Source organism: Urocitellus parryii, chromosome 5, assembly GCF_045843805.1.
Source record: "Urocitellus parryii isolate mUroPar1 chromosome 5, mUroPar1.hap1, whole genome shotgun sequence".
NCBI classification, from domain to species: Eukaryota; Metazoa; Chordata; class Mammalia; order Rodentia; family Sciuridae; genus Urocitellus; species Urocitellus parryii.
Genome location: NC_135535.1, coordinates 154,523,978 through 154,549,118, shown reverse-complemented (window position 1 = coordinate 154,549,118; position 25,141 = coordinate 154,523,978). Strand labels below are relative to the sequence as shown.

General features: G+C 33.6%; 1 protein-coding gene across 1 annotated transcript in view; it reads left to right on the top strand.

Moving 5' to 3' along the window:
* The window catches only part of Ctnna3 (catenin alpha 3), a 1,674,700-nt gene that overhangs the window by 1,334,476 nt on the left and 315,083 nt on the right, over positions 1 to 25,141 (top strand). Inside the window, exon 13 of the mRNA XM_026394645.2 lies at positions 16,757 to 16,908. Coding sequence (XP_026250430.2) covers positions 16,757 to 16,908 — 152 coding nt within the window. The remainder of the gene's footprint in view (positions 1 to 16,756; positions 16,909 to 25,141) is intronic.

The window sequence follows — 25,141 nt, the reverse complement described above, 5'->3', positions numbered from 1 at the left end:
TCAGTGAAATACAAGAGCTCATTCTGAATGCAGATAGGATCTCTGTTACTGATCTCTCCTTGCTGGAGAGTTGGTTCTCCTATCATTGTCTATAAAAACGATTACTAAGCCAAGGACTATGCATTTCTTAACATATTCTTAGAATGCTTTCGTATTATATTGCCCTTACAAGGCATTTGATAAATGCAGTTTCATTAATGATGGAAGAAAGTCGAAAACTCTTAGACTGATAAGCCTCTGTTATAGTGCAATACTAATGCAAATATTAATAATATTACTACTAATAATGTAATAGTAACAATAACGTCAGTAAATATTTCCATCTTCATTTTGAACAATCATTTTCATTTCCACAGTTCTTTCACATACAACACATAAATTTCTGTAATGTGACAGGTAGTCTCCAAACAATGAAGTTCCTTTTCCCTTAAAGGTCTGTGAAATACTACCAAGAGAGATAACTTTGATTCTGAGTACCAAACTATAGGGAAATTAGAATAACAAAAAGCATATAGAATATCTTAACATAAAATTTTGTATTCCAATTTGTCCTTCTAACTCCTCTCTGCTTAATCTTTGTGACTTCAACTAATTCTACTTCTACGTATTTTCTCCAAAATAAATATTGTCTTCAAAGTTCAGCAATTAGTCCTAATGCCATGTCTTCAGATGGCTTCTCTGTTCAAATACTTGTCAAATCAATCTCCTCCTTTCTCTGTCTCTCCCATCTGCCTGATAGATATGGTGACATGAAGATTACCTAAATTCAGCATAGATAGACCCATCATCCTCTCTCAGTACATCTTTTCTTTTGGTTTATTTATTACTAATAAAAAGTTTCCCCTTTCTTCTAGAAATCAGGATTAATACCTTAGTCATTCAGAATCCTTCCTTTCCTGTACCTCCTGCATCTGATCAGTAGTACAGTTTTGAACTTTAGTAGCAAATATCCCATCCTTTTCACTTCCATCACCAACAAATCTTCATTCAGATCTTTATGGAGTCTTTCTTGGAGACTGCTCCAACAATCTCCTAACTTGTCTTTGCTGCTTCAGCTTAACCATCTATTTTATATACCACTTCTATATTAGTTATGTAAAGTAATGATTTAAAAACTCTTTTCAGTATTACAGACACTTATTCCAATGAAATGGAACTAAAGTATATAAAACAAATGAAAACAGAGTTGCTGTCTTTGAAGTGACAATTGGATGTGGGAACTCACAGGAGTCCCATCCATCTGGACTGCTTGTACCCTACCTCTCTTCACCCCACCAATACAATGTGCTTCCTGAGACACTCTGATAGAACACATGAAAACCACTGTAAAAACATCTTCTCAGAAAAATTAATTATGACAAGATGATAAAGTTGTATTTCAAACATGCTGCAAGGGAATAGGCTTTAGAAAATCTAAATTAAAATATATTCTCTTGATAGAAATGGTTCAAAGGGGGAAAGGATAAATAGATAATCATTGTTAGGTTATTTACAACTTCACCAAAGGTTCAGGTTAAAAATAATCAGACTCTTAATGTGACAATAATTTGAGACAAGTCTAATTTCTTATAAAAGATCATAATCTCATGAAAGTGTCCGAAATTGCTCTGGTTATTTTTTCAGGATTGCTGATTATTTGCAAGAGACATAATGAATGACATTGAACAAAATGTTTTGTCCCAGATCAGGAATGGTAGGATATATTTGCTCACCACTGAGCATGTTTAACTCCTACTGAAATTTTCTAATGGGTATTAAGTATCTACCAGATTAAAATCAGACTTGTGCAGGGGTTGTGTCTCAGTGGTAGAGCACTCACCTAGCACGTGGGAGGTGCTGAGTTTGATCCTTAGTACCACATAAAAATAAATAAATAAAGGTATTCTGTCCATCTACAATTAAAAAAATATATTAAAAAAGAAAAGACTCTTGGGCTTACAGTTTAAATCACAACCTGGCATAATCTCTAACTTTTAGCCTTTTTCACATTTTACAACGTTGATAGATGTTTTAGTCTATATATTTTATAATTTTAATGTCTTTGAAGTCAAAATTCTTTTCTTATATTAGTTGCTTTATTCTGCCTTGTATGCTACAGGTGATAGGAAATGTAGACAAATATATAACAAATGATATATAACAAATGATTTATTGGTATTATATTATCATAGAAGGTTAAAATCAACATGGAATAGTGAGGTATGCATTTATTTCATCTCCAAAGACATTGTGTAATCTTTTAAAATTAGAATTTACAGGATAAATCTTCATCTTTAGAATTATTTAAGGGTTCATCTTTTACTAGTTATGCAATTCTGGGTCTTAATACTTAATAGGACAGAATCTTAGTTTGTCATCTCCAGAATGACAAATTTATCTAGAGATAAATATTTACATCAGTAAACAAATATCTATTGAAATTATTATGTTCTATACTAGAAAAATACAACAGAAAGATCTAACTGGAGATTTGAGGTCACATCTTACATCTCAGGGTATCTCTGGGTATCTTGAGAACAATGGACACCTAGTCATTGTGATGAGGTTTCTCTGAGGAGAAAGGAACAGATACATCTAATATTATTAAAATTAGAAGCAACAAAGTTACTTACACATTTTTAGTTTCTTTACTTTGCTGAGAAAACTTATGATAAGTTAGAGAATTCTAGAGGTAGAAATAATAAAATGACATACGAGAGGTTTTTCTTGCCTCAAATGAAAGATTTTTTTAGAGCATTTTTGCTGACCTAGGGAATTGGTATTAGCTTTGGGTATTTTGGGTTTTATCCTAATTAATCCTCTTAACTCCAGAGCTTTGTCCATCAGTAATATACCAAATATATTGCATGTGCACCTCAGAGGTGAAGCCAAGAACTGCTATGGCTTTAATGAACACGAACACCACACTCTTGATAAGTGAACTTTTCAGCAGGGAGAGACCCAAACCCAATGCACTGAAAATGATTCAATAATAACTCTTTTGACTTTAACTAAAGGTAAAGTTGTAGTGCATTATTTCCAGCAGCAAAAATTCATTATGAGTTCCAGTTTGTAAAATTGGGCAACAAATTACTTTCTCAGTCCAACAATACATAAAAGTAGGATTATTGAATTATTAGACCTTGAGTGAAAAAGGCATATTTACTCAATAAATAATTACTGAGTTACTACTGTATGCCAGAAACATATTTGGGAGGCCAAATTAGCAGAACTTTGTGATTTATTGATTTAATGTTGTGAGTGGAAAGACATGGAAAAATAGAGTAAAATTGGTGAAACTGATGACACTATACTTGGAATATCTATCTCTCTCTTTATATATAATATTATAATCTAGGGAAAGAAATATTATGTATAATATAATATTAGATATATACTTAGAATATATGTATATATATAACATTATATATGCTATATCATACATGCAAAATATATTACATATATATGTAATATATACATAAAGAGCTGGCTTTGTGCAACCTCAAGTAGAGCAAGAAATAATAATTATAATAGCAAAATTTCCTTTTTAATACAATGTGGTAAGAATGTAGAAAATTCTAACACAATCTGAGTTGTAAGCAGAAAACAGGTGAGTGTTAAAAGGCTATTAGTATATTTTCTTTTGCTGTAACATAAATATGAAACTAGGTCATTTATAGAGAATATAAGTTTGGTTCATGGTTCTGGCGGCTGGAAAGTCAAAGAGCATAGTGCTAACATCTTCTTGTCATCTGGCAGAGCCTTCTTGCTCCAATATAACTTGACAGAAGTCATCACATGGCAAAACAGATTGAGCTGCTAGAAGGGGCCTCTCTTCCTCTTCTTATAGATTCACTAATACCATCATAGAAATTCCAACCTATTGGCCTTATCTAGTGGTAATTATCTCCCAAAGACTCCACCTCCACTAATATATGAAGTTGGAGATTAAGTTTCCAAAAATAAACTTTTAGGGGATTGTGTGGCAGGCTCTCTGAACAGTTGCTATCTGTATTGACACTTAAGAGAACAAATTTCAGCATAATGGAGACTATGAAAAAAGGCATACAGAGAAAATATGAAGATATGTAAATAAGATGACATATGAAGGAAAAGCTGCAAGCTATTATGAATGTTTCATTGATAAAATGACAGATGTGAAGTTATTGATGCTAGGGATTGAACCCAGGGCCTCACACATGCTAGGCAAGTGCTCTAACATTGAGCCATGTTCCCAAACTTAATGACAGGAAAGGGGATAGATTGGAGGGAACAATTCAGAAAGACTCCCATCATTCGTGTTTATGTGCTTGAGTGGACTGTAGTTATATTTTCCAAGGTAGGAAATATAAGAGCCATGGTAAACATGGTGAAAGAAAGTAATACCTTAATTTTTGTATATGTTGAGTGGAAAGATGCATATAATGTATTCAGTTTGAGAAATGTTTAATGTTGTGCATGTGTGAGTCTAGTGGAAGAAATGAGAATACAATGTAGTAACTTGGGAGTTCTAGTTGTATAGGCTGTAGAAAGAAACTACAAAAAATAATGGAACTATCTGATTCAAATACTTCATCTTACCAGCATTTCAGTTATCACAAAGAACAATGTATTCTGAGATAAACTAAAAGCCAAAAAAAATATTTTTGCTCTTAAGAAGCACAGAATCAAAACAAAGGTACTTACATGAGGGGATCAACTAGGAATATTTAGAGACCTGATATATTTTTTATTACTAATAACTTCTTGTTGTTTTTTATTGTATTTTAAGTGTATTTTAACAGAAATCATGTACAATTATGTATTTTCTGGTATAGAAAAGGGCAGTGTCCCATTAGGATCTTATGCTTGATCTCATTTCCAAAATTCTGATATTTTATGCCTTCAGTTTTAATTTTGATGTTTATTTTCTAAAGATTCTAATAGTATTTGAAATGTAGCCATCCTACAGGATGTCCTTGTTATTGAGTTAACAATCACAAACTATGAAAGCATCATTTGAGTTTAAAGACACTTAGATGAAAAAGAGCCCTTTATTATTAATAGGAACTTAGTTTGTGTAACCTATTTGGTAGTAAATATTTACTATAACTTTCACTATTTTTTTCTTGTCAATATTTGAATTTAAAATATATGAAATAGGATGATAACAAAAATCTTTGTTGTAAAGTATCTCCTTTTTGAGTTATATTTGAGTTTAGATGCTTTTGAAGATTCCTGCTTTATGTAAAGCAAAAAAAAATCCCTTAGGTGTAGCATTAAAACAAACCCAGACCACAGCATATTCATCAGTATGAAGTATAGTAAAGAGAACAGAGAATTGTAAATAAGAGCTAGCTCCATCAATAATCATCTATATGTATAGACAGTCACCAGAGTCACTTTTCTCATCTTTAAAGTGGGTTTATTTTAGGATTGAATTGCAACATCATTGAATTAGCTGTACTCTTTTCAACTTTAGTAACACAAAGGAAAATTCACAGGTTTATTTTATAGAGAAGTCCAGAGAGTGTGTTTCTTCGGTTAATCTAGCAGTTCATCAACACTAACAAGAATACATATACTTTCTATGTGATAGATTATCTCTTTCCTGTGAGGTTGCCCCAGCAATTATAGGACCAAATATCCAGAGGGAAAAGGGACCACCCTTCTCCACTGTTCCACATTGAGCAAAAAGTTTGCCCAGGAACCTTCGCAATATACTTCCCTAATTGCCATTGGCTGGAATGTGGGTCAAGGTCCCACTAAACTGATCACTGACAAGAGAAATTATGACATTAATAATTAGGATTTACCTTTGAACCTCATCTTCCTACAGTTTGGATACCTGAAAAAAATCATGGTTTTCTAAGCAATGATGTTATTAATGAGTTTTGGGGAATGAACCAATTTTATCTACTATAAGTGATGTTTAAAGTGTGATTCCTGGACCAGTAGCATTCTCATCATTTGAGAACTTGTTCAAATTCAAATCTTCTGCCCTACTTCAGATCTATTGAACCAGGAACTCTGTTAGTGAGGCCAAGCCATCTGTGTTTTAATGGGCTTTCCTGGTGATTCTGATGCACTGTAAAGTTTGAAAACCACTGTGTTAAAATAAAATTTATTGAGGAAAGAGTTTACTATTTGGTCTGGGCTTCAACATTGCAAAGCTCTGGAGGAAACATAATGCATGTAAAATGCAATGACAGTGCAACAAGGGAAGTGACCTCCAACCAGAAAATTTGATGACAAGTCTTATATATATTACCACCACACATTACTGCTTTCACATGTGTAAAGCACTAACAAAATTAACAATTCTTAGGATGTAATATATACATGTTTGTATGCTTGGAGCCCAGAATTATAGAATATTGTGATAGTTACTTTTAGATAGATTATTATATTTTTAATCTAGATCTGAGGCTCCCCACAGCAAAGTTATAAGTTACTTTCATTTTCACAAGAAAACATTTATTTACTCTATCAAAACTTAGTTATCGAAAACAAATGGAAGTTCTTATGCCTGATAACCACATATGACCATCCTTCAAGACTCGATTCACTATTGACATCAATTTTAAGTAATTTGTATTCATTTCTGTCAAAAGCCATGTTAAATAATTCATTCATATATGCATTCGATTTCACTCTAAAATTCAAATCTTCTGTGACCTATTGCTACATTATATAGTATCATATCAGATACTATATCAGATACTATATCAGATACCAAGACTCTAATACTTTAACTCTTTGAAGATGATACTGCTAGTATTTCATGAAAGAAATAATATGGTATAGTTTCAGTAAGGCATGTCCCTTGAAGGCCTGTTTGTTAAAGATTTGGACCTCAAGTTGGGGCTCTTAGAAAGCTGTTGGAATCTTTAATAGGTGAGGCCTAATAGGAGGATGTTAGGTCACTTGGGTTATGTTCATGAAGAGCTACTGGGACCCTAGCCCCTTCCAGGCTCTGCTTTCTGACTGCCATGAGGTAAGCCACTTACTTGCTCCAGCTTGCAATCCCTGATGTGATACAGTGCTTTATCATAGACCCAAAGTGATAGGGACAACCAGCTGTGGACTGAAACCTCCAAAACTGTGAGTCAAAATAAAGTGCTACCCTTTTACAACTGATTACCTCAGGTATTTTTTTTTTTATAGTAATAGAAAGCCAGTTAACACATAATCTAATGAAGAATGTCTTTGCATCCTCTTTAACTGAACTTCTTAAGATTACTGTTCATCTTATTCTTTAATAACCAAAAATATCAATATACAAGTAGTCCAATCATTCTTATTAACAAAGTGCTGAGGAAAGTCCTTTCAACTTACTTCTAATGAACACTTATAGGTTCTCAGCTTTCTTTTAGTGGATAATAAGAACCATGAAACTTATTGCTTCATTTTTGCATGGGATGCAAGAAATCAGTTTTATTATTAATTGCTCTCCCTTAACTCCAGGACTTTTATGTAATTATGCTTCTGATCCCATTTTGATTACATGGCTCCTATTCTATTGGCCTTGTTTCAAAAGTTTTAACAACTTTTGGGATTGTTTTGTTTTCAGGTACCAGGAATTGAACCCAGGGTATTTAACCACTGAGCCACATCCCCAGCCCATTTTCATCTTTTTATTTTAAGACAAGATATTGCTAAGTTGCTCAGGGCCTCTCTAAGGTGCTGAGACTGACTTTGAACATGTGATCCTCTTGCCTCAGCCTCTAGAGCTGATGGGATTACAGGCATGCACTGCCACACTGGGCCTTTTGTCTCATTTAAAATTTTCTTGAATACTTTTTCGAAAACAAGAGAGTTATAAAAATTAAATTTCTCCTTCTACCCATTCACATTATTATATCTATACATTTATTCACTTACCTTTTCTTTTCTTCATCCATCCAGCCAACCATATACCCATCTTCCTATCTATCTATCTATTTTTTTGTTAGAATATCTTCTGGTCCATAACCAAATATAGCCAGAGAAAATGAATTCAAAGCATGTATAATTATGAATAGACTTACGGATCCAGAAAATATTTATGCTAGAATAGAATAGTGTAGACTCTTTGTTTTTCAGAAGAGAAGTTTAGTGCCTTTCCTTTCCATTTTTTTTCCCTCTGATCAGCTTACATTGACTCAGAAATTTGGGGGATTTCTGGAACCATTTTAAAATATTACAGAATTTATATAAATTAATTTTCTTTAGTAGATTTCCTTAGAAGTTTTTGTAAACCAATATGTAGAAATTTAGTTTTACTAAGAAAATTAGGATATAAGTATTTATCTAAAAAGCCATTTTAATTGCCATAAACTGAGTTTAAAATAAGAGGGTTTTTTAATTTATTCAACAAATATTAGTAAAAGAAGTGACTCAGTACACCAGAATGTCACTAAAAAGTTCATTATCAATTTCTATTCAATATGCTAGAAAAATATCTATTGCATGAATTAAACAATTATATATTAAAATATGTTAATTTGGGCTCCCTGAAATATGAAGAAGATATTGATTATGATAGTAGAAAGATTCAAGGTAAATGAATGTCAAATATAAGAAAAATGAACGTGTGTTTTAAAAAAAATTCAACTTGTGACCCTACATACAGGAAGTTATTATGAACCATGGGGAATTAAGCTAATTTAGGAAAAATAAAATTACTATTTTTTTTTTTTTAAAGAGAGAGTGAGAGAGGAGAGAGAATTTTTTTTTTTAATATTTATTTTTTAGTTCTCAGCGGACACAACATCTTTGTTGGTATGTGGTGCTGAGGATCGAACCCGGGCCGCACGCATGCCAGGCGAGCGCGCTACCGCTTGAGCCATATCCCCAGCCCCATAAAATTACTATTATCAATGTGATTGAGTCCATAATCTTTTACTGTACTATTATAACTCATTAAAATAATTAAAATTCTATTAGAATAAAAATTATTAGTTGGTGTTGTGATTTGAGACAATATTATTATATACTGCAATTAGTATAATTTCAGTAGATATATAATCTTATAATCTTTAAAGGATTAATCAGAACAGATATTATTTATAACATTTTAATGCAAAAAAATATATTTCTTGTTTAGGAAGTCATCTATATTTATACTAAGGAGAATCTGTCTTGACCAGCAAAGCTCATAATGTTATCAGTAGACAGAATCTGATATCCAGTTTTACTATAGGCTGTACAACACTTTTAGATGCCAAAGATAGTTTTTTAAAGGTTTATAATTCATGTTAATGAAATGTGCACAGAAAAATTACTAAAGTGATCTCCTTATCAGCATCTAAATCACTGTCCCGTGAAGGACAGATGATCAACAAATATTCTCTTTGAAACAATTTTAAAGAGTCATGTCCAATAGAATTGTTTTTGATGATGAATCTGAACTATGTGTACACTGTCCAATATGGCAGCCACATTTGGTAGGTGGACTAGAGTAATGAGGATGTGAAATTTTAGTTATATTTAATTTTAGTAATTTAAATATTATTAAATAGCAATGCACTAAGGTGTTTGTAGGAGCACTATACATAACAGTCCAAAACTATAACTTTTCCAAATGCCCATTAGTGACAGAGTTGAAAAATTATATTATAATTGTACAATGGCATAGTATGCAGCAATGAGAATGAAAACTGCAATACTACACACAACAGTGTGAGAAAAATCTCATGAGTTTATTTTGTGTCAAATAAGATACAAGAGAATATACATTATGATTCCAGTCACATCTACCAGAACAGGCTAAATTATTCTCTTAGATATTATAGGTCTCTTTATTTCTACTTCTAACCCTGCACCAAAGTCAAATCAAAATGTATCAAAGACTTAGGAATTAGACCAGAAACCCTGCAAGTGCTAGAAAAAAACACAGGGTCGATGTTCCATCATATTGGTATTAGCACCAACTTCCTTTAAACTGTCACCAACAAGACCCTTTAAACTCAAGAAAAACTAAAGATCAATAAGTGTGATGCCATCAACTTAAAAAGCATCTACAAAGCAAAGGAAACAAGAGCATGAAGAGAGAACCTAGAGAATGGGAGAAAATCTTTGCTAACTGTTTCTCGGTTAGGGGATTAATATCCAGAATATATAAAGAACTCAAAAAACTTAATACCAAAATAACAAATGACCCAATGAATAAATAGGCAAAAGAACTAACTAGACATTTCTCAAAATAAAAAACACAAATGGCCAACAAATATATGAAAAGATGTTCAATATCTCTAGCAATCAAGGAAATGCAAACCAAAATGATACTATTTCATCTAACTCCAATTAGAATGGGAATTATCAATAACACACAAAATAAATAAATGCTGGTGAAGATCTAGGGAAAAAAATATACCTTGCTGGTGGGACTGCAGACTAGTACAGCCACTCTGGAAAGCAATATGGAAAATCCTCAAAACACTAAAAATAGAACCACTATATGACCCAGCTATCCCACTCATTGGTATTTATACGAAAGAACCCAAACCAGCACACTATACCAATACAGTCACCTCAATGTTTGTAGCAGCACAATTCACAATAGCCAAATTATGTAATCAACACAAATGTCCATCAATAGATTAATGGATCAAGAAATTACAATATATATATATAGGAGTTTTACTCAGTCATAAAGGAGAAATTTCCTGGTAAATAGATGGAAACGGGGAACATCATCCTATGTGAAATAAGCCAGTCTCAGAACATCAAGGGTTGAATTTTTTTTCATATGTGGAAACTAGAGTAAGATAAAGGAGATAAGGGGTGGGGGATCAAATATCATAAAGATATAGGGAAGATCAGAACATTGGAAGAAGGAGATTAAGAAGGAGAGGTGGTATGGTGAGAGGAAATGCAAATGAAATTTTTAAAAATTATGATACGTGCATATATAGATATACCACAAGGAATTTCACCTTTATGTATAAGTAGAAAGAACCAATCAAAAATAAATAAATAAATGAGCAAAAGGAGGTTCAGTAGAGTAGAGAAAGGAGAATGGGAGCAGGGAGGAGGAGAGGAAAGGGGAGGATGTTGTTACTGCTATTGACCGGTGACGAGTTCTTGCTCCCCGATGTTGAAGAATAACACCAAAGAAGCACGCAGAGGCAAGGTCAGAGTAGAAATTAGAAATTTATTAAAGGACAGAAGAAAAGACTTCTCCCGGAGGAAGAAGGGGACCCAGAAGGTGGAATCCGTGGAAGTGCAGTTGTCTCCCCTTTTTATAGTTCTTTCAGTGATGGAATGTAGGTTGGAAGGCCTGAGGGGTGGGACACAGGTGGGCCAAAGAAGTAGTCTGAGCAGGAAGGACTTCATTATCACTTCTTTGTGATGGGCTATCTCCAAATCTGCTGGGGGCTATTCATTAATACTTCTTCCAGGTGGACTTTGGCCTAGGGCCTCTTCAGGACTTCATTAACATTCCATGAGTTGTCCTGTTTTCCCTGAGTCATTCCCAGCATGGCCTCCATTTTAGATTTCACTCGGTATTAGACCCGATTTACCTAACTACACTGACTACCTAACTTAAAATCTGGCTTCAATGTGAACTGATATCAAATTCCATAAATTTATGAATTTGTCAAGATGAACCTAACTGCTATATAGAACTATAATGCTCTAAAGAAAAAGTTACAGATCTCTTAGCATAGTAATTATTACTTGTTAAACAAATTACTTCTAAACTTAGAAGCTTAAAGCAATAAACATTTATTATTCACATTTTTTTTTCCTGAAAATCAGAAATACAGAGGTGGCTTGAGTGGTTTTGGCTTATGACTTCTCATAATATTATAGTCAAGATATCATCTTAGGCTGTAGTCACCTAATGGCTTGAGTGGAGCAAGGGTACCTACTTCCAATTTCACTCACTTGGCTGTTGGCCTGTGTCCTCATATTTTAGCTAACTGTTGACTGGTCACCACAGTTCCTTACCATGTGAGTCTTTTCATAGTTTACAACATAACAGCTCAAGTTCCTAAAGCAAGTAATATGCAAGAGAGAGGGACCAAAATGGATTCTGCAATGTCATTTTAAACAAGCCTTCAAAGTAGCACAAAAAGAGTAAGCATTCTTTTAAATAAAGAGCCAATTTATTCCCTGCATTAAAACAAAGAGGTATGTCAGAGAACAAAGGTCAGCATATTATTTGGCACAGGACCAACTTTAAATAATCAAGTATTCACTTTTGTGTACATTGTGATGAGAAGAAATAGGAAAATAATGTGAGGAAAAGTATGAGTTAAATCTTAGGTTTAAAAGTCATTGGATAAACTTCTAAAATATTTAAATCAAGAAATATGACTTATTAATATTAACATATGTTTTAAAGATGAAGCCCCAGGGAAAGAAGTTTCTAAGTCACTGGACAGATCCGAAGGTGGACATTCAGGCTAATTAAGTGTTCAGACTTTCATATGTAGAAAAATATCTCTGCCAGAAGAAAGAAAAAATAGTATCAGCTTCATGAAGCTATGGGTCTTAAAATTCTTTCTTTTTTTATTTTATTTCTCTCATTTTGGAGATATTCCAGATGCTTAAAAGATGGAGGCAGGATGTAATAGAGAGGTCAGAGTGTGGCTCTTGTTAACCGTGTGATGTGTCATAAATGATCAGAGTGAGTCAGTCCTTTATGACACATCATTTAAAAAGTGGTGAGATCCTCCCCATGGATTTCAGGATACATAATCTGTGAGGTACCAAACACTTTCCTGTTATACAACATTAGCTCTCTAAATATTAAATAAATATGAACCACAATAATGAGTGTTCAATAAAGGGAAAAATGAAGGGAATGAAGTATTTATAGAAGTCATTCATATGCTTAATTGTAGTTTCCACTATTATTAATTCATTCCCAGTTGCTTAACATAATATAAAGAAATTATGACTTAGCATTATGAGAACTTTCAAAGGCAAATTTCTCTACCATTAGTAATTTTCAAAGATAATAATATAATTAGAAATATTTTAATCTGTTTTATTAATGGTAGAAAACATAACTTGGTGACATCATTTCAGATCATTACCTGTAATGAGTCTGAATTCTTTGCTGACCTATTTAATTTGATAATTATGTACCCTCGTCTACTTTCAAATGCACATAATAAATTTAGCAAGGATTAAGAAGGGATAAAACATTCTTGGGTTACTACAAGAGAGAGGCAAAAGGCTTAGGAGAATTTGCCTCTATAGGTCTGTTAACCTCATTGTCAGAAAATTAACATTAATTTCCCCAGGAGCACTGCAATTCAGAAGCCCCAAGGACTTCACTTATTAAAAGGAGGCAGTGCAGCTTTAGGGTTCAGAGAGCAGGCTTTTTAGTCTCAATTACCTGCCCTTCACTTATTAGCAGTGTGACCTCAGTTTCCTCATCGGTTAAATCAGGGTAGTAATAGTACAGTTCCTGTCTCACAGGGCTGCTGTAAGTATTAAATTAGGCATGCATATTAAATACTTATCACAGTAGTGAGCTGATATAATGAATGCTAAGCTATCATTGTATATATTCTGAATAAAGGTGATTGAGGAAGTATAGACTTCAGTTCAGGAATTCTGAACTGTTTTAGAATTGTCCATATCAATAGGCAAGATCTTTTGTTTGTCCCAAATATATTGACTCAGAGGTCTTCTTTATTTCAAAAATTTACCCTTCAAAGTTCAGAACAGTTCATCCTACCTGGCATTTCAATTGATTAGAATGAATTTGTTTAAGATATACCCCTTTTTGATCAATGATTGTAAAGCATGACTATATATTATATGTAAACCTTATTTTTTTTAAACCTGAGTAGATTATAGATTGAAGATAGGTTTGTCAATTTGTTATTCCTTCTAAATTACCATTAGCTGGCTACTTCATTATATTCACTTTGTGCTTTCTTGAAAATATTACAAAAATTTGCTCCTAGTTTGATCCATGCAACCATATGTCCACAGTATAAGTAAAGCATACTAGCAGCTGATGTTTAAGCTAATGAAATGAGAAATGTATTACATATCAGCTTCAAATAGTTCATTTATGCAGTTAGAGTAAAAAAGTTGTATTTTCCATCTGTACTTCAGAAATTAAACATTTGCTTGTGAAAGATTTTATTTTAATTGGAGCTAATATTAGCTTATTAATAAAAGGAACCTAGAGGAGTTAAAATGAAATCATGTTGCAATAATGAAAAGATTTTGTTGTATTTTCCTTAAACTACCCTAAATCTTTTTCACATTATCTCACACAGTGAAAACTAGATGTTTACATGGCTTTATGTTTTTTATTATTTTCTTTTGCCAAAATTGCCATGGGAAAACAATGGGAGCAGTTTTGCTACTGTGGAAATGAGTTTGCTCAAGGAATTGATAGAATTATTGTGTTTCACGCTTGTTGGTGTATGAGAAAAATACTTTTTAGTAAGGAAGATTATGAATACAGTTTTGCAAACAGGCCATGACAGCTATTGAGACCACATTTCTTTGTGCTTAACTGTGTTTAGAGTTAAGAAAGGATGTCAAAGAAAGCAATGGTTTTTGTGGGTGATTTACTGTTCATGCCAAAACTTGGCAGGACACACCTTAAATGTTCTCTCTTCTTTCAGTACTACCACAAGTAAAGATAAACTCATTAAATATTTTTGAATGTTTCTGTAATCCTGACTAAATATATTTTTGGAGTTTCCTTACTTGAGAAAAATGTAACTCATATTACATTTAATACAACTTAAACATAAGCTTCATTTTTTTCCTGGCTTTTATATATTCTATTCATTCCTTTAATTGTATCCCCTTAATGTGTTCAATTATTTATCTACTACTTTCTGAGCTAGGTACATCAAATATAAATAGGTAAATAGAAGGAAATATTGGAAATGTGTAAACCTTAGTGTCATGACTCATTCATGAAACAATTTAGTAGTGTTTTGTGGCAAATACTATTGTACTTAATGCTAAGGATAGCATCAATAAAGTATTTAAAAACAAGTCTAAAGAATGAGCAGAATTTAAGCAGGGGAAGGACTATGATGTGGACTTGAAAAGATAATGATGGTGAGAGGAAGTAGGGCTAAAATTGGCAATGGATTCAGGACATTATTACGGTAGAGAGGATTGCATTTAGTGGGCAGAGCAGGAGATCAAAGAAAACGCTGGGGCTTTTTCATGAGTGACTGGGCATAAAAATAGAGCAATGCTGTGTTTGAATATGGTTTCTTCCCTGTAAAACTCATGCTGAAATTTAATTCCCTTAATGAGACATTAAGACATAGGACTAAGTAGAATTTTAAGTAGGTGATTCAAGGTTCTGCCTTCATGAATGGGTTAGTCCATTAATCCACTAACTAATGGATTAGCAGGCTATGTGTTATCTTGAGAGTGAGTCTGCTATAAAAGCCACTTTGACCAGGTATCTCACATGTTCCCTGTCTCTCAGCAACTGTATCACCTCAGGGTTTGCCACCAAGGAAGCCATCTCTACATGTGGCCTCTTGACCTTGGACCAAAACCATGGGGCCTCTTTAAACTCATCTACTGTATAGTATTATGTTATTAGCAATAGTAAATGGATTAAGACAAATAAGTAGATGAAATCTAGGTTTTCTGGATAGAAAATAACATGTTTAGATTCATATAGGATAGGTTTGAGGTGCTGTAAAAAATTCAGATAGACTTTTGCAATGGAAAATTGGTGTGGCTTTCTGGCCTTCAACGAATATGTCTGAATTAGAGAGTCTTTGGAAGTCATATCCATGTAGCTGGGAGCTGTGATTTGGGAATCTTTCACCTCAGAAAAATGATGTGTTTTCTTCCTCTTTGGCTCTGTTATTCATTGAAAGTAGAACAATTTGATGGAATCTTACTCTACAACACTATTAGCCAATATGTTTCTGTGATGGTAGCCTTATTTCTATTTTTCAAAATGGAAGTTCACATATGTGTCAAATGAACATTTGAAATGGGTTTAGTGTAACTGAGGAGATGAAATTTTATTTACTGTTTACAAATTTAATTTTTAATAGCCATGTCTATTTAGATGTTATTATCATTGGGCAGCATGCCTAGAGGATGGACAAAGGAAGGGAGTACAGTAGATAATACTGGCAGGTACAGTGGCTTAGAAAAGTACCCTAAATCTAGTGAAGGGTTAATAAATGTTACTGTTTTTAAATCTGGAAATATCTTTTTATTGGATACTAATTCTGAAACTTTATTTTTTTTTAAAGAAAAGGTCAATCTACATATTGGCTTTGCTGATACATTGATGCCTATACTCAGTGTTATGCCGTTTTAGAAATAGTTTGCATATGACATTACCAATTTCTTTCAACAATATTTTGATTGTATGGAAAAAAATCTTACCAAAAGAATGTTTACAGCATCTTTATTGATTTTACAACAGAATTAGTATCTATAATTAGTTTCTTCTGTTTAGCAATTTAGATGTTTTATTTCTTTAAATACGGTTATGTTTACAGTTCTGTTTTTCATACCAATTCCTTTTTGTTATTTCTTGAGATTTATATTGAACATGATAAGTAACTACATAGTCTCAAGCTTGGGAATAACAAAGATGACATAAAAGGGATAGATAATTTAAAAATATTTCTATAAATATGTGTTTCATTGTCTCTGATACCTTTTTACTTTTCAGAGATCTAAGAAAAAATCCTGCCAAAATGTTTTATATCTCTACTTTTAAAAATTATTAAGTGTCAGTTAATCAAATAACTTATTTAAAAATACAACCCTACACTCCTGGAAATTATAGAAACCTACAATTACAAAGACAATTTTCTCTTATTTATTTTAATAGTAATTCCTGAGTTTGTAACACAAGTGAATGTCGCCTTGGAAGCCTTAAACAAGAACTCCTTAAACGTATTTGATGATAATCAATTTGTGGATATCTCAAAGAAGATCTATGACACAATTCATGATATCAGATGTTCTGTCATGATGATTCGGGTAAGTCTGCTTTACTTTCCTTGAATTATTTCAACATTCTTCATAATCTGAAATGCTTGGAATTGTTGCAAGAAAGAGTTTATTCTATTCTCTGATATCAACGCTGAAATCCGTTAGAACTTCAGCAATTCATATGTATCCCCAAAGTCAGATCCACTGTCACAAACCATAATTCTACTTATGTATTTGGTTATAACTTATGTAAATGAGTATATTAGCTGCAGCATGTGCAGAAATGATAAGATGTATTGTGTACAAGTGTCTCATGGCATGATCAAGAGGCAAAGAGAAATATATCAAGTAATTTGCTTTCTTTCCTCTAACAAATGGCAAGTATCTTTCCTATTACTAAGTTGGAATTGATAAGAAAATATATTAAAACAAGGTATTTCTGTAGTGAAATCCTCTCTTCCTGTATCACAGAATCACAGAGTGTTCTGCAAGAAATCTGACCTGCAGCCACCAGGAACAGCAAACTCTTGAACTTTCCCAGTCTGGGAGTTGTCTATTTAAGGAAATGCATGCCACATTTCCAGCGATGTGAATGCATTGTAGGCACACTGTATATACACAGACCACAATCAAGCTTTTACTCAAATGTTTATGTAAATTAATTTAAATGTTAGTAATGAAACAAAATATGTATATGAAAGATATTAAGTCTTGGGACAGGTTCACATGCATGCAGACTCTTAAGTAAGGATTAATGTTATTAGAAGTGTATTTAGGAACAAATAAAAGTGAGACTAGGATGGAAAGGAAGCTAATAAGGTATAATTATGAATCACCACAGGCAATTGGGGCTGATCCTGCTGGTGAACTCTGGGAGGTATTGTATTACACACCTCAGAATTATTTCACCTGAGGTGAACAAAATCTGGAAACTTAGCCACCTATTCATCCTTGATTAAATGCTATTCTCAGGGGTGGTACCTGGGCCTGATGTTCAGGGTCAGTCAAGCTCTTGTGGCCAAAGAAAGCAACCCTCAGGCAGGGTGGCAGGTGCTTGCAGTCAGAAGATTCAGCAGGACTGCTGAGTGTAATTTGTAAGGATGAATAGAGTTTCATCTGAAAGCTTCTGGACTTAAGTACTAGTAACACAGTAGGATGAAAGTAAAAGTTGCAAGAAGATATGGGTAACGTATTAATAATAGCTGATAGACCTGAAAGTTACAGTTAGATAACACTGAGAAGTCCATAGGGATGACAATGGAGATTCTGGCAGGGTCGGTGGAAGAGTCTGTAAGACAGTGGTTAAAGTGTCAAGATATGAGATTTAGCATATCAGAACTTGCGAAAACCTGAAAGCAAACCAGTTATAGATATTAGAAAGAAGTCCCAACTCCAAATGGTTACAATTTTTTTTTCTCCACAATGTTGTGAAGCTACATGTATTTAGTAGTAATTATACTTTGAAGTTTGATCTTTTTCTGGGCTGCCAAGATGTGATATCGTACTCTCTCAATGTTGAGCAGCTGCACAGAGCTGCAGCTCCCAGTCAGCCACCCAGCCGTGAGGCTAAACAGCAGATACTCTGTGGTGTACTGTGTTACTCATCTTGATATTCAGTAGGTTTGTTGTATTAAATGCAGTTTTGACTTAGATGATATTTTCAATTTACAATGGATTTATTGAGCCCCGTCATAAGCTGAGGAACATTGTACTGATGAGCAGCATACAAGACTTTGTTCATATGATTGGAAACTATGAAGCTATACCAACACAGTAAGTGAAAAACAAAGAAACTTTATCAAATAGTTCTTTTCTCCTTGCAAAGGTTTTATGCCTTACCTGGGTAGACTAGTGGATTAGTACTTATCCCAAATTAGGAGGGTAAGTGAGTCCAATCAAGGAGACAAGCACTAATAATATAAAGAAGACACATGCTCTTTAGGCAATTGTATTATCAGGACTAAAGCCCTACATTTTCACTATCCCTGCACAGATATTTGAGAAGATATGCCAGTGAAACAGTATATAAGAATCAAGGTAGAGAATACATAAAAGCTGTCTAGAGATGAAAAATCTTCATAACCTCTTTTAGCTAGATGTTCCAGTATTTACATTTTTTTCTTATTATCAAGATGACTTGTGTACAACAAATCAAATTATCTTGCCATCATTTCTACATATTTCTCACAGTGGTCCGCTATAGGGCAGGAGAGCAATTTATTGTAATTATTAGTACCTTTGAGGCAGTATTATTTTATGGATAGTCTATTCCTTTTCAAGGTAAATACTTCCATTTCTGTTAACTTTTCTCACAGGAATAATCTAGTATTTTGTGTTCTTCTTTAGTCCTTATTTAATTTTCAACAAACTTTTCAAATAAGACTATCCAAAAACTGTTCAATCAAATAAAGTAGAAGGCTTGTTCTTATGTGTCATTTAGTCTGCTATAATAACTGTCTTTGGCTTGTTTGTACCCGTTTTAAACAACAGGATTATTGAATTAAGGATGACATGCTTTAAATTTTATTTTTTATACTGTTGTTTCCATTTTGGTTGTGATTGCCCTCAGTCCTAAATTCTAGTTCTGTTAAGTTTCATTTTGTTTTTAAATGACTTTTCATATAATTTATCTAATTGCTTTCCAATTTGGTTATTGACAGTGCCAATAACCAATAACAGGTGATACTACAGGTTATTGATGACTGGTTCCCCCCCATGTTGAAGTATAATATTAGAGAAGCACAACATGGCAAGCATATAGGGCAGGGTTTATTTAAAAAGGGGTAACACAAACTTCTCCCAGGGGAGAGAAGGGGGCCATAGCTGGTATCCTAGTATCCCAAGAAGTGAGTGGGTTTTTCCTTTTTATATGTCCTAGGCTTCCTTTTTCCTCCTGTTCTCTTCCCCTTATCTTTCTCTTTCCTACATAAGTGACTAGGCCCAGGAAATGCTCAGTGGGGTGACCAAAAAGTGGGAGCCAGGTGGGCTGAGGGGGCCAGGAGGAATCATCCAGGTGGGAAGGGGGAGCAATTAACAATTTCCAGTAGGGAGTGACAATACCTGGAAGAGGTTACTTTAGCAACAGGTTGGAGCAGGTTCAGATTATCTTGATAAGAGTGGACAAAGGGCTCTGAAGGAATTTAACATTTCAACTTCTCCATTCTCTGATTCCCCTTGCCTATTTGCCTGTCTAATTCTGGCTTCAGTAGCACCAATTAGGAACATAAAATGTGAAGTTGCATTTCCTTTGTCTAGATTACTGATAAAAATAATAAATTATATGGTATTGGCCCTTTATCTGACTGAAATCCTCAATAGATAGCTCTGTTTAAGGATATTTGAATCTAATACTGCATTAGCTGAGCACATGTCTCTAAGAATATGGTTTGAAAGAATGCTTTTTGAATTTTGAGATAGGCATATTTTTTTCTTTAAATAAACTATATGGCCATAAAAAGAAGACAGATAAAAATAGAGTTTTGCTTGAAACTATAAAGGGAAAAATAGATGATGATGGTGGGAACACAAGGTTAAGAGAATATTTCTATTCTATATAGAATATTTCTATATATTTCCACCATACTGACTCCCCACATGCTTTCTTTGCCAAAAAGCAATCTGTCTGCAGCCCAGTCTGGCCTGAGGGAACATGAAATGTCACATTCATCAACAAATTGAGTCAGGGGGCAGAAGGCCTGGCAGTCAGTGTAGATAATGAGTCCATCATCTCTGTCTCTATACCTGCAGATAAAGTACATATGTACTATATTGCTCTTGTGTGTCTGAATTCTCACACTCAAACTACTAGAGGGAGAAGCCCTGTCTGTTCCAGCTAGTCACTGACTCCCACAGAATGGTACCTGCTGCAATTAGAGTTCTGTGGAATTAAGTTCAGCTATACAGTTACCACTTGTATTGTTACTTTAAATGCCTGTATTTATTTCTTCACTGCAGAAGAAAAAAAGATGTATACTACTGAATCCCTACTTTCAGTTTTCACTGCACTGAAAAATTAAGGACTAAATATTGCTTCCTGAGAAGAGGAACAAAGTTAAACTGTCCATACTCCAGGGCAATGCAAATTATATAAGAAATGTTCAATGGAGAAATACAATGCAACTCAAAGTAAATATTTTTATACAGTGGCAACTAACAATTAGAAAATATATTTTTAAAATGTAATAAATCAAATTTAGTGATAAATTTAATAAAACACATATAAGGTCTATACTATAAAACTTACAAAACATTTTGAAGACAAATTAAAGACCTAAATATATGGAGAGATAAGTTAAGATGTTGGTCATCCCTAAATAGATTTCTAGATAAAATGCTGTCCCTCCTAAATTCTCAGAAAACCATTTATGAAAACTGATAATCTGAGATGGTTACATGGGTATATGTATTTGTCAAAACACATAAATCCAATTGGACACTTAAAATTATATATAAATTTGAAACAAAGTTGATTTTTAAGTCCTGTTCTACTCAGTAGCTAATCACTTAGTACAAAGCTAATTTTAATTAGATAAAGTCCTACCAAGCTGTATTAATTAGACAATCTTGTGGGACTATTGAAAATGCTTAAATTAGACACACTACAAAATAAGTACTTTTATACTTTATTATTGTTTTTTCCAAGTCTTTCTATTTTATGAGCTCTCTTTCACTAATTTTTATTTCTCATGTTTGTTAATCATTTTGTATTACTATCTTAGTTCAGGAGTTGGTAAACTCTGGCCTACTATGGTCTGCCATTAATTTTGTATGGCCTGTGGGCCAAGAATAGTTTTAATATTTTTATATTGTTTAAAACAATTTTAAAAATATTTCTTGACATGTTTAAGTTACATGAAAATCTAGTTTTAGCTTCTGTAAATAAAATTTTATTGAAATATGGCCACTCAATTATTTTTCACCTATTGATCTGTGCTTCAATGGCCAGGTGGAGTAACTGCAACAAAGGCTACATGTCTCAATACCTAAAATATTTACTATCTGGCTCTTTACAGAAAAAGTTTAGTGACCTTTGTTTTAGCCTATTTCCAAAATATTGACTGACTTCTCCAAGAATGCATTCATTCATTTATAAGTTTTATTTTTCAAATCTAATTTTCCAAAATATTTGAATATACTCTTTTTTCTTCAAGTTCCTTGAGTCATGTAATCACCCCAAATGATTTCTGTTAACCCTTTCTACTCAAAGTCTAGAGTCTCAGACATTTTTTCTCCGAGGACTTCCATTTTTCTGGCTACTCTAATTTTCTCACACTTTCTTTTGTAGATAAAACTCTCTTTGTTTCTTTATTTTAAAATTTTACATTCATGTCTTGGTGCTTTGCAGATAAAGTTCTTTAGTTCATTGACTCCTACCCTGCTCTGAAGGCTGTAAGGAATTTTTTACATGCTTTGTATCATTTGTTCAGCATGTAAAATTAAATTTTAAGTGTCCTTTGATTATCGTCTATTTTGAAATTCACTTTTTAAGGCTAAAGGATGTAGAAATTCATCAACTTTATTCTCTCATTTCATTTTTTAAGTTAATGTAGTAATAATTTTGTCCAAAGATTATTGCGTTTACAAATGAATTTTCATAAAATCAGTGTTTGCTGTATGCACCTTAGTTTTCGTAGGATGATCTTGGATTATACCCCCTTTTACTCTCAAAAGTATCTACTTTGAATGATAAATTGTTATGCTCACAGTAATTTCTGGGTCCGACTATACTGTTTGAGGTCCAGTGGTGCATTGTCTGCACCTACAGGGCACTGTTCCATAGTGCTTGGCACTAATGACTGTAGTTCCCTGTCAAGCCAGTTTTTCTCACCCTAGGGAATACTTTTTCTCTGTACAACTAACTGCTCTCAAATGTTAGCTTCTTCATGCTCTGCAGATTCTTTGTTGACTGTGGAGAATCTCTTCAGGCACCATTTTGAATTTAACACACAAAGACATAACATTTTTTTCATGTCTCCGTGTTAAGCAGATTTCCTAAATTCATCTTAATTGCTCTACTCTTTATTTTCACGGGAGTCTTGCCCTGAAATTCCAGTTAAAACATATGTCCTTTTTGGAAGTGTGATAGCTCCTTTATAGTGTCAGAAAGAGTTTATAAAGAAGCTAGCTACCAAGGGACTTCCTAAGGGAACTTAATAAAAGGCCTGTGGCAAACTAACCTTAGCTTTATATGCAAATTTATGTCAGACCTTAGTGGGAAGAGTTCTATAGTGAAGCTCTTGCTGTTTCCTCTGAAAACAACAGAGTGCAAGGTAGGGAAAATCAGAACAGCCTGCTGTGAGTGGTCAGCAAGAGCTGAAGTCTCCTGCTCTCCGCACACTTAATGGCCTTCCCTTTGGTATGCTATTTGAAGAGAATTTTGACTAAGGTAACCGAGGTGACTAGAATAAGAAGGAATATTCATTGAGAAACATGTTAGTTAAGCTACAAAAGCAGTGGTAGTGATCTCAGTTACTCATGCTGGGAAAAAGATGTTTGGCTTGAAGTCTTTGTAGGAATAGCTCTCTCACCAAAGGGTCAAAGCCACTGGACTGGCAAGAGTGCATGCAGTCCAGAGGGGCTTTGATGTAGAGTAGTCCTACATGGAGAGAGCTCTGTACAAGCACAGTTCAGAGACTGGATTCAAAATCATTAAATCTAAGGAGCCATGCATCTCTCTTTGAAAACACCTTCTTGTATTCAAGCAATTTGGTCCTTAGCATTGTGAACAGAAGAATACATGAGGAGGATGCTTAGTTGTGGATTTTTTAATTCTTTTATAATATAATTATTAGTACATATAAATTATACAAAGTAATGAGTTTAATTGTGAAATTTTTGTACATGTATATAATGTACATTGAGGATACCCATACTCCCTATTGCCCTCTCTTACCTCTACATCTGACTTCCTCCCATTGGTCCCCTTTCATTCACAAATAGTCTCCATACTAATTTCATGCTTTTATTCCCCTTAGATTCCACATGAGAGAAAATATGAAAAACATGTCTTTCTGACTCTGGCTTATATCATTCAATATGATGACCTCCAATGCTATTCATTTTCCTGAAAATGACATGATTTCATTCTTCTTTTTGACTGAATAATGCTCCATTGTGTATATATGAATTTTCTTTATCCATTCATCAGCTGATGAGCATCCAGGCTAATGCCATACCTTGGTTATTGTGAACAGTGACCGAATAACCACGTGTGCAGGTATCCTGTTTGTGTGCTGACCTTGATTACTTATGGTATACGCTTAGACATGGTACAGCTGAATCATATGGTACTCTTATTTTTAGTTTTTTGAGGAACCTATAAACTGTTTTTAGTAGTGGATATACTCATGTGTATTTAAAGTTTCCTTTCCACACATCCTTGTGAATATTTTTTTAGTTTCTTGATGATAGCCAACTATCAAAGAACTTCCTAAGGGAACTTAATAAAAGGCCTATAGCAAAATAACATTAATTATATTAGCCTTTCTTGATAATTTCCATTTTTTGTTTATTTGATAATAGCTATTCTGATGGGGGTGAGCTGAAATCTCCATGTAGTTTTGATTTGCATTTCCCTGATTTGTAATGATATTGATCATTTTGTCGCATACTTACTGTCTATCTGCACTTGCCCCTTTGAGATGTATCTGTTAAGCTCTTCTGTTCACTTATTGATTGGGTTATTTGTTCATTTTTGTTGAATTTTTTGAATTTGTTCTATATTTTGGATATTAATCCTCTGTGATATGAGTAGCTGGCAAAGATTTTCCCCCATCCTATAGGCTGCCTCTTCACTCTGATGATTATTTTCTTTGCTCTGCAGAAACTCTTAAATTTGATGTGATTCTGATTGCCAATCTTTATTTCCTGAGCTATAGGAGTCCTTTTCAGAAAACTGTTGCCTATACCTTTTACTTCAATTATTGCCCTTAGGATTGCCTCCAATGGTTTCCAAAGTTTCAGGTCTTACATTAAGATCTTTGATCTATTTTGAGTTGATTTTTTTTTTACGAGGTAAGAGATAAGGCTCTAGTTTCAATCTTATACAGGCGGATGACCAGTTTTCCTACCACCATTTGTTGGAGAAGCTGCCTTTTCTCTGATGTATATTTTTGGTCTCTTTGTCAAGAATCAGAGGGTTGTATGTTTTTCCTGCATCCTCTATTATATTTCTTTGTTAAACAATGTTTATTTTTTTCTACCATGCTGTTTTGTTACAATGACTCTATAATATATTTTGAAATCAGATATTATAATGATTTAAGTATTATTCTTCTGTCAG